Source organism: Haliotis cracherodii, unplaced genomic scaffold (genome assembly GCF_022045235.1).
Source record: "Haliotis cracherodii isolate W230 unplaced genomic scaffold, xgHalCrac1.p SCAF_5, whole genome shotgun sequence".
Taxonomy (NCBI): domain Eukaryota; kingdom Metazoa; phylum Mollusca; class Gastropoda; order Lepetellida; family Haliotidae; genus Haliotis; species Haliotis cracherodii.
In genome coordinates this window covers 65,680,557-65,692,404 of record NW_027266308.1, presented here as the reverse complement: position 1 = coordinate 65,692,404, position 11,848 = coordinate 65,680,557, and the positions used below count along the sequence as shown (strand labels likewise).

The 11,848-nt window shown below is 42.4% G+C and overlaps 1 protein-coding gene across 1 annotated transcript; it reads right to left on the bottom strand.

The window, feature by feature from the left end:
• Nucleotides 1–846: 846 nt before the first annotated feature.
• On the bottom strand, nt 847–6,014 carry LOC139444126 (cyclic AMP-dependent transcription factor ATF-3-like). Its single transcript, XM_071225028.1, has 3 exons — nt 5,763–6,014; nt 2,449–2,556; nt 847–1,147 (listed from the first exon to the last, which is right to left on the bottom strand). Exons 1-3 carry the CDS (start codon nt 5,991–5,993, stop codon nt 995–997), a joined length of 492 nt encoding a protein of 163 aa, XP_071081129.1. The 5' UTR covers nt 5,994–6,014; the 3' UTR covers nt 847–994.
• Between the last annotated feature and the right edge of the window lie 5,834 nt (nt 6,015–11,848).

Below are 11,848 nucleotides of genomic sequence, written 5' to 3'. Positions count from 1 at the left end.
ACGTCAAATACGTATACACACGTCGCCTTATCGACGAAGGCATACTACCACGTACAGTGAAGATGGGGGCGTCAACAAACGACTGCTTTTTACGTATACATACGTACAACTTCGTATCAAAGCCATATGCAGCGACATCCTTTACGCCGAAGACGTAATGGCTCACGTCCTGTAACGTCAACGGTAATGACGTCTCTCACCGACAAACTATTTACATGTACAATAAACGCGTCTCATTACGTCGGAGACATGTACAGACGTCACCGTTTAAAATGAGGACGTACAAGCATGCATTAAGCGGAGTTCACTATTTGACGTTACAGGCGTGAGTGAGTGAGTGAGTGAGTGAGTGAGTGAGTTAGGTATAACGCCGCTTTGAACAGAATTCTAGTTCTATCACGGCTAAATGTGGGAGGAAAGCCTAAGTGATGTAGGTCTTAGACGTTTACCACCTTCATGAAACCCAGAGCATGGATATGGTGCTTAGAAACCTAAACACATAGTCGGACGGACCCACGATAACACTTTTCTGGCGTGGTCAAGGGACGCAACTCTACATAACGAATTGCGGCGCCTTAGACGACTGGGTCATCCGTGATAGGGTGGTAGATATATGGACTTTAACGATTAGCGTTAAGTAATTTCTATAAATAAATTAATTACATTAATAGCTTATTTATATATAATTAAAACAAAAGGCATTTTTTTCATGTTTTGTAAATAATCGTTTAATTCTATATTTGCTGCCATTTTGAGCACATTTGTGCATAAATTATTTGATAACAGAACTGATAGAAACAGCGGAAGCTTGTATCGTCCAGCGGTCTGCAGCAAACATTGGTCCTCTTGAGCAACGGAAACAAGCAATGGAAATGATCACAAATGACTAGATGAACAAGATGCAACATGAGAGAACGCAGAGGTTAGGATCTCCTCGGACGTTTCCGGGAACTCCCGAGTCTGAGCGGAAACCACCGAGGAGATCCGAGCGTGCTCAGGGAGGTTCGTGGAATATGACAGTGGCGAGTCCAAGGCTACACCTTGGCTGGTGAGCACTGAGAACCTCCGTGAGGTGGTTGCGCTCTCTCACTAGTCGGTCTATCTCGTCACGAAGAGTTGTGTTGGCATTTTGTAGTTTCTGCGTCTCCTGAAGATAGAAAACAACGTTAGTGTTAAATGGTGCTTTGCAAAAAATCACCGATGTTTAACAACTTAAACGGCATGACTGCGCACTGAGGTCGATCTTGGAACTAAAAGTCTCAGGATATGTCTTTTGATCTGATTTCAATATCTCATGACACTATAACATAGAGATGTGGCTTTAGTTGGTATTGGTAGAATAATATCAAGTATCTGAAATGAATTTTAGATTTCAAAACAGTTGTAGAATTATAATTATGAAATAAAACAAAAAGGAGCACAGACTCTCTCCCTCTCCCATGCAGTAATCTAGACTTGCCAAATATTAAATAATATTTGTTTCGGAGACTGTATGACAGACAATAGGTATGGTGAGTGAGTGAGTGACTTTGGTTTTACGCCTCTTTTAGCAATATTCAAGCAATATCACGGCGGGGGACACTAGAAATGGACTTCACACATTGTACCCATGTCGGGAATCGAACCCGGGTCTTCGGTGTGACGAGTGAACGCTTTAACCACTAGGCTACCCGACCGCCCCCCAATAGGTATGGACTCATCTTAATACTCATTGTCAGTGAGTGAATGTTGTATAACGCCGCAGCACTCCATTAACTAGCATGACGGCCTGAATAATCGAGTCTGGAACAAGAAAACCAATGACTGACAGCAATGAGTCATGCCATCGGGTCACGATGACATGTTGTCACCCTGGCCACACAATACCTATATGCTACCCATATAAGACGGCTCTTCTGACAAACGTGTGGTAATGCGGACCTAATCGGAGCCAGAATGCCAAAAAAGGTGTGTTCTTGTCGTCTGTGAGGCCGTGTCGCGTTATCTTTATTATCCGCCCTCATTTCTGAAATATGAGGACCCCAGCCGCCCACAAGGACGTATAAACCGTTTGCAATGGAATTCGATTGGTTAGAAATGCGTCACATGACCGACTGTTGGACGTGGATCAATGCTCATACTTTCAACCACTAGTTTGTCTGTCCAGACTCGAGTAATTAAAAGCAGTGGATGAACAGCCGTCATAGTGCATTCACTCACTAACTCAAAATGATAAATGTGTTTAGTCCGTGAACGCAGAGCTTAGACACGTTTTTGTAATTACAATAAGTGCGCTAGTCGCGAGGACCTTCGAATGTATAATATTCGCTGAAGACGAGACATGATACTGTAATCATAATAATAAACATGATAATAATAATAATACATGCGATAGCTACTGGTGATGTACTGGCCACGCTGTCGACTATGTTTTACTTAAAGATCAAGTATATGTTTATCTTTAGTCACCCGTAAAAGGATTTCTGTTCGGTCCTTTTTCTTTTGGCGGAATTTCATGGCTGCGCGTCGGTTCTGCTCCCTCCGCCGATGTTGGCGCTCTACTTCCTCAGGACGTAACTGAAGAAACCAACAAACAGCAGTCGTTTATTGCAAAAGTCTTTGCAAAACAGACATCGTTAATAAAAGGTCGCATGCCAGTATATGCTTATATATTCATTGCAGATGAGAAAATTACATACATGTACATGTAGCGCTTCCACAGGAATCCATCAACAAATATTTTACTACAAGAGTTCTGTTCCGGAATTGTCTCCGTATTTCGCTTTATTTAGATTAACATAAAACATATTACAACACTAGGTCTATTTAGGAAGCTTAAGAGATAGCAATTAAAAGTCGTAGTATCTGTATTACGAAGGACTAAAGAACAAACAGTAAACTTCCTTTAGCATAAGGTTACGTTTACCTAGAGTTACCTGACTCTTTCTGCCCGACCGGTGAAGAGGCAGTTCGGGCCAGTCTGAAACTAAGTAACGCTGCTAAGTAGACACACTAACGACAAGTTCATACTGTGGAGTGTGCAAGACTGACACCTACAGACACTACAGGACACAACTTCATATTAAAAAAGACACATGGCACAAGCCAGGCTAATGTGTTGACAGCCATTGCCGTCCAAGTAACTGAAGTTTGTGTTCAACAATATCGAGTCTGATGTAATTTGTTACCATGGTACCACGATATATAATTATGTTTCACAGTTGTGTGTATGTTTAAAATAATATAAAAAGAAATGTTTTTATTCAATTACAACTGAAAACCCCTTGTTTATGTTGTATTCATTAAATTGTATCATAAATTTAAATTGATATGTATATGAGTATATATTAGCATCAGTTGTGTTTTGAAGTTTGTAGAATCTACTAATGTGTGTGACTACCGCCTACCCCCTTTTTAAAACATAAATAAATAGAATAGGTAAAACAAAACAAGTGAAATAAAAAACAATCCCCTCTAGAAGACTAATTGTTCTTTTCAACGTGAATGTTTTCGGAACATACCTCTGTGGTGTGACTTCATCTCTTTGACGCCATGTTCTACACGTTATGTTTTCTACAAAACACTGACTATAATATTTTATGTGCCTCGGGATCAACCGACCCCGACACCCACCCACACCCAACCCCATCAAACCCTCGCCACCATACCCCCACCCCATCAAACCCTTCCCACCACACTCCCACCCCGTCAAACCCTCGCCACCATACTCCCACCCCACCAAACCCTCCCCACACCCCATCCACCCCACCCCGTCAAACCCTCCCCAACTCCCTCCCAGTCATCAAACCCTCTCCCAAGGTGACAATCAGTTGATGTGACGTCACTCCTCGTGCTCCCGCTCATTTCGGTTGAATTTGACATTGGCATTTAGTAGAAATGAATGTCATCATATATCGTAGCACACAGATAAACAGCATATATATACAGAGAGCGACATCAACAAGTCAGAGTAAAGGCAGACTTGTATAAGCGACAGGGGGCTTTCATGTGTATACGTCTGTCGGCTGTGAAAAATCCACCATATAGGCAGTTAGGAACGGGGGGGGGGGCAAGACGTTGAAAACCGGGTACACCACTATTTATCGTATCAGATAAAGGTGTGGCGTAAAAAAATATCCCACTAAAAAGTAATATTAGCATAGGAAACTCGCTCTGAACATTCACACAACAGTGCATACATTTCGTCCACGTTCGCCATAACAATCTAATCACAGTGACCACCTTCAACCAGTTTCACCAAGTACAGAGCAAATATGTGAACACACACATGGGGATTTATTTTCTTTCCGTGTTGCAATATTTCAAATTCGTCTTTATTTCCCGTATTTTGTCCGTACGTCAGTGTAGTCAGTGTTCGCGTGCTCAGATTTAACTTAATTTACATCACGGCACGCGCAAATCAACAAAATGGTCTTTACATGCAACGGCTGCCTTACCATGTGTTAACATTGCAGCAGCGCATCGCCACTGAATTGTCACACACGTGTTGGCGGGGCGGCGTGAGCGCGCGGGCGGGGAGACAATGCACGCCGTGGACAATCTTCATTCTATGATAATTACATTAAACCTGATTGTACTTCATTGAAAATACGAACTATAATAGCAGACAATGCAGAATGTCAACTTTTTTCACTTGTGACAACTGCACATGTTTCCCCTGTTAAAGACACAATAATTGTTTTCGTTTAACAAAGTTAAATGAAACCTGGTAAAAAGCTAATTGCATTTCAGTTTATGTGGATGATATGGTATGAGTAGCGATGTGAAAGGTCACAATGAGACCAGATAGTTAGTCCTAATGAGACGGATACAACAGGTTTAGACCGGTCTTGTTATTAGCATGCTGCCAACTGACGAGAAACCCATTGGCATCAATGGACGTTGTCATGATGGTCATGTACGACCAAATGCGCACAGAAAACCCCCATCCCTTGGTCATGTTGTATATAAATGTGGTTATTTGGCATCAAAGAAATATAACATGTTGGCCATATCATGGTGGCAGCAAATCTTTGCACAACCAAAACACGCCCGAAGAACTGGTTTGGACCAGTCTCTACCACTTGAAGGCAATGCTAATTGCAACGTGTTTCCAGCGAGGAGACTTGCACTTCTCTGGTTGTTTCTGGTCGCAAGACTCACATGTTCCAATACACTGCTACCAACTGACATGTATATTAACGTTTTCCATTAATGACACGGCTGTCCGTCTGTCTGTAGGTATCCGACACGGGTCTGGCTGAGATGCTGGCCGCGTGTATTGATCAATTGTACGTGTAACTCCCCACAACCGACGCCAACTCGCGTGCAGTCCCGCCACACTAGCTCACGCTGCCCTCGCCCGCCTTGCCGTCTTTTCTGCCTAACCATTGATTTTCAGCTCGTGCATCGTGCAGGTAGACCCCCCCTCCCCACGAGTGTCTATATCAGCTGATTTCAGACACAGACTCAAGCTGATCGGCAGGAACTTAAAATCAATAAAGTTAGCGCGACCAAAACCACGCGTGTATGCTACTAATGGCGTCTAGTGCACATGGACGTGCATGCACCACACACACGTGTAATCGTCTGGACGCTGAGGCTAAAAACATGCTTGACCTCAGACAAACAGCTGATCGCTGCAAACAGACACGCCGCAACCACATGCATGTTTCATTCAAATTCACACTTAAGAATTTTAAAAACTGTAAAATTTAAAATGCAAAATGTATGTTAATGGTTATCGTATCAAATAAGTATGAGTGAAATGATTTTGAACTTACAGATGTTTTTTCGGGGCTATTGAATTCCACCTGTAACTCGTCCTTCCCTTCGGATAGTCGCCTGGTTTGGATGGTACACTTTAGTTCTTCCTTAATGAGAGGCGTTAGGCGGCCAGTCTTCAATACTTCCACTGTCGCCTGCACAAGCCCCTCATCGTTCACATTACAAAAAGTCTCATTCAAAAACTCAGGCATAAACAAATCGTCTGTTTGGCTGTCGGAGCTGTCCATGCTTAGCACGGTTGTAGGTAAGCAACGCTACCGCAACTGATGAGAAAAAATATGAACCAATGTTATGTTTTACGATAATCTCGAACCGAAGTGCTTTTCGCGTAATCAAAGAAAACTAAGAAAAATCATATTTAGTTTCAATACCACATTTTAGTCTTACCTAACATTTAAATAACCCCAACGCAACTAATATCTAAAAGGAATTATTTTTCATGAATGTAAACATTGCATGATTCTCGTGGATTTATAATAAATGCTGACGTAATGGCGGCCAACCGAATGTAATCATTGGCTATCAAGTTGATTTAATCAATTTCAATATTATAAAATACTCTCAATGAAACTAACGCTGAATTTAGTTTTCAAATCTAGAAAATATACCCAGAAAGAAAAATTATATTAAAACATTACAGAGATTGAGTAACGTGTTGGAGCAAGTTATTTCATTGACCCAATGTTGCGGCATAGCGGTGGCATCCGACAGCATTGTGCAGCGAGTATCGATCCACGGCTGCCGTCAAGTGTCTTGAGACTGATACAAGGGAGGTAACTCGTTCTGACATAACTTACGCACTATGACGCATAAATTGCGCTGGGCAGTAGCAGTTTCCCCCTGTTCCGCGGTGACTCACGCCGCTTAGCTGCACGAGCTATTGACCAACAGGACTACGGCAGAGTGAATCACCACTAGCCAACTACAGTGAAAAGTCACCAGAATAGCACACTGCCCATACCAGGGGAGTAGATTTCGACAGGGGCGGGCAACTTCGCTCAACGTTATACAGCGTTCTGTATATATCTACATACAAAGCTGTTGTGATGAGACGGAATTTCTGACAATTTCTCCTGGTATTCAACTGGGACCACTTATAGTTAAACATCTAATCAATTGATCGGCATTCGGCATTAATCGGTCGCTGGATTCAAAACACGAAGCCTTATTCTGTATATGTCGGACATTGAGTATTCAAGTACACATGCACTTGACGTTGAAGAGGATCTTTGCAGGGGATATGATAATATCTAATGCTCAACAAAGTTTATTGAATACACGAAGGAATCAATAATAAATACGGTCGAAATGTCTTGATGAAAACAAGATGTTCATATTTGTAAAATTATATTCATTGTAACGTAAGTATTGATGGTGGATTTAATTTCAAACTCATCTTCTCAACTAATAGTGTGTAAGCTTGCGTTGTTACATGTTTTAACAATGGGACTGTTATGTAGAGTGCAGCTGACAGGAATACGTTTTAACATTTCAACAAATCGTCACTTGCGGTTTCGTCTTATACATGTTTGCCCGTATTTGAGATTCATCGCTTTCGTTGGGGACGGTGTATGTAGCCGTGCAGAGTTGCAACCCCGTTTTGCGCCCGGATGCGCTTCCAGTTGGTTCGAATTCATGAATCACACAAATGTTTATCCTTGCTCTTTTAGCACCATACCATTGTTCGTTGATTTTACCAATGTGGTTCGTCTCTATATGGCTGAAATAATGCCGATGCGATGTAAAATTTTAACTCACTCACTCACCAATGTGGTCAACTCACTCACTCAGATACTACACTAATTAAACAGTGGACAAAACAATTTCACCTGTTAAACTGGGTTTGTCGTGACATCTAAATAGTTTCTGTTCATCAGGCTGTCAACGGCGAGTAAAGAAATGTATCATGAGCAAAATGAGCGAATTGTTAATAACATTCATACGAAGCGCACTATAAATGAGGGCTTGACACGTGTTATACGAATTGTTGAGCTCAGCACGACGGGGTAGATGATGACGTCACAATTTATTACTACTGCTATGGGTCATATCACAGCAGTGATGCTGGGCATGAGAAATTGATGAAGTGAGGTCCATTAAATCTGCTGTGTTGTTCCCCATGAAAATCGGGGTACGAATTGGTCTTCAGCAACACGTGCTTGTAAGAGACGACTAACAAGATGAGGCTCGGTGAGTTGGGTGATGCATGTCATGGTATTCCGATTAAATCAATACCATTGATGTCAGTCACTGGATTGTCTGGTCCAGGCTCCATTATTTACAGACCGCCGCTGGAATAATGTGTTAAACAACAAACACAACTATATGCCGTGTGGAATGGTTTTCACCCACTAATGTTGAACAGTATTGATATTAAGCTCGTGTCAGAATTCATTTCACCCACTAATGTTGAACAGTATTGATATTAAGCTCGTGTCAGCAGAATTCATGATTCGCTCTTGGAATCGCTCAGGAATTACAAAAATTCACACTCTTGATTCGTAATATTGGCATGACAGTACGACACGCGTGTGACACAGTCTATGTTTCATGTATTATTCACACCTTCAACATAAGCGGATGAAATGGAAACCACACGAAACACATTTTCAATACCAATTCACAGCTGTGTAAGGGACAACTAGAAACTAGATGTTGTAATGCAGGTAATTGATTGGAAATGTAGACATCATTTAGACAGCGTTGTAGACGTATAGCTAGAATATTGCTGAGTGCGGCGTTAAACAACAAACCTACCGTTGTAGACGTAATGTGTTTTGACGTTCGAAGACTGACTGTCTATCTTTTAGACGTCATTTGGACATATGTTTTTCCCAGGACACGGGTGGCCAACTTGTCTAAGGCGCCGCAGTTCGCCGTGCAGAGTTACGTCCCTTGGACACGCCAGAAGCCTATGATCGTGAGTTCAAATTCCGATTATGTTCCTAGATTAGTCAGCACCATACCCGTGCTCGTGGGTTTCACCAAAGTGGTAAACGTCTGAGACCAGCCTCACTTCGGGCTTTCCTCCCACATCAAGCCGAACTTAAATACTGTTAAAAGCGGCGTTAAACCAAACTCACGCACTGTCTTTCCTTCACAAAACGTACTATTGTCTTGGCCCAGGCAACCCGTAGCTCCAGCATGGTCTGTTGTCACTTAGTAAATCAGGGAGTGTGGTTTAACTTTCATCTTTCGTCCAATATCAGTAAGCTTTAGTTTGGTATAACGCCGTTGCAAAGTCTACATCATCTTCCTGTGGGAGAAAAGCCGGAAGGGCTGCATTTTTCAGGCAGTTTCCACTTTTGGAAAAACCACGAATGCGGATTCGAACAAGACAGGCCATGATACATAGTCAATTCAAATCTTGGATTCGAACTCACGGCAAGACCTTAGCATGAATAAGACGCGCAACAACGAATTCCGGAACACTTTCACAGTAATATCCTGATAGCTACGACCCCCGACTAACCGGGTCGGACTTTTAGGACACCCAATCGCCCGTATGTTAAAAGAGTCTGTCCATAGGATGCGATGAAAGTAGATGAGGTATCAGATTGTCAGACGACAGTACAGCTTTATCATGGCGGTAGAGTCTGGACCAACCAAACCAAGGTTAACGCTATGAGCAGAAAGCACCTGAACCTCATTTAAAAAGTCGAGGAAATGTTCCACATTTACGACGTGGCTTAAATTGTACCTGGGTACCTAGTATTCAAAGCGTTCTCTTGTTCCAACATGGGTACAATGTGTGAAGATACTTGTGGTGTCAAGCGTCCTGTTAAAAAGTATTAAAAGCGGCGTTAAACCATAAAAGCATTCAACAATTGAGAATACAACTGTAGCCAGTTCGTATTTTCACATTAAGTTCTTAAAATGAGCAATTTCATCCTGATTCTTTTATATTTGGATCCAAAGATCTGGCGGTTTAACACAAGCAGAAATGACATGTTGGCACAATGGACAAATCTCATTGAGGGTCGTCACTCTTGATATGATGTGGTTTGTGATGATAAACGGTGATTTTACACATGTTCATATGAATAACATTTATACACATGTATTTGGTAAATCACGTACGTTACTTGAAAGGAATATCGATTCGCAGTTCGGAAGGAAAATAGACATTTTGTTTTGAGAGTATGAAAACTGTTTGTACAACCATACAGAATGCACACCCATCCGACGTGAGGGAGGTCGTAGGGAAGACTACAGGACAAGGTGCTGGGAGTCTTGTCGGGGTTGTATGCAGAGCGTTTGCGTACATAAATAATGGGCTTATAGTAACGGTGTCAGGGAACCATTACCAAGTGCTCCACTGTGTATGTATGGCCGTGAAGCTGACTCACTCCGACAACACAAGGCTGCAACAGGCACATCCCTGACCTCAGCCCACGTCATCGATGACGACATTAGCATAATACATACCACAAAGTACATATATTACACCATTATTAAAAACAATACCTTTATGTACATGTTTGTAGACAGTTGGTTCACCGATATGAAGTTTTGCTTTTCAACATTTACCAGATAGACTTTACTTAATAGGCGACTTAAGTCTCTTGCAGCAGTAGAATCACTGCGTTTATGTACAGGAACTATCTGTGTTTTGCAGATAATGGGGTCTTGTATTCCCGCCATTATGTCGACATGTGAAATAAAGTAGACTGTTTGATATATTCTGTCTGAAAGTTTTTTGTAGCAAGTAGGCGAGGTGATAGCACCGCTGCAGGAACCCGTTCTGTTTCACATCGACGGAGACAGACGGCTGCCCTGACGGGTTGAGTCACGCTGAAAACATTTGTATGCACTAATTATGTCCACGGGAACAAATATGTATTAATGCTTGTAAGAATCAGGAATACATAATGTTATTTGTTTGTGTGGAATGGAGTGTTGTGAGTATACAGGATAGTAGGGGAGATTTTCTGACTCTTCATTCAACTGCAGCTGCACACTAGCGGCGTGTTGGATGCAATGTATGCACTGTGGCCGTCCCGCGCCGGTCAGCGATTCTGTGCAACGCTGCACATGCTGTGTTTTCTCTGCGGTGTGATCTTCGGGTTATGTTCACAAAACTAACTAGTATTCTTCACAAAAGTATACGAACCTTCATCCGCGGTACTTGGAACTATACTTCAGGGGAAAACAGGTGGCCCAGTTACTAAGGTTTCAGCTGAAAAGGGTTACGTGGCATAGATACCATCTCAGCTAATCGCGAGTTCGAATCCCAAATAAGCATGGGTTATGCATCTTGGTTTTTAAACATAATACCCGTGGGTACTATTTCTAAATATAAACCTCTTTCACCTGCTTCTCCCAGCTGGGACCCTTTTCTTTGGAAAAGCGGACACGCCGTGATCTAACTAAAAGATGTTGCATCCTATCATAGCATTATTGTCAACAACACAACCGAGACACAAACATTTACAAACCGTACCTAACTGTGGAGACGAACCCGGTACCAGAGCCACGTTTAAGCTGATACCACCCCCACACACCGCATCTTTATTATACCACCCGTGAAGATCCGGGTTAGAATAGGTCTTCAGCAACCCATGCTTGCCGTAAAAGGCGGCTATGCTTGTCATAAAAGGCGACTAAAGGGATCGGGTGGTCAGGCTCGCTGACTTGGTTGATGCATGTCATCGTTTCCCAATTGGATCAATCCTCATGATGTCAATCACTGGATTGTCTGGTCCAGACTCGATTACTTACAGACCGCCGTCATATAGCTGGAATATTGCTGAGTGCGGCGTTAAACAAACAATTTCTTTATCAAGATGCGTCAGATTAATCCCGAAAAATTACACAGTCCCATATGAATCTTTTTTATTGCGAAACTGTTTTTTTTTCGAAAGCTATATTAGCCCCTTTCAGTCTGAGAGGCAATATTGAATACTGCCATCACCTACATGTGACATACTGCCATCACCTACATGTGTCCCACACAGCGGTTTGACACCATCGCGTCATTTGGTCTGAGGCACCCGGATATCCGACGCGGTGCCTCTTTTTTCTCCGACCTTCACATTGACAACCTGTGGCCTGGTGCAGTAAACAGTGTCAATTCACATAC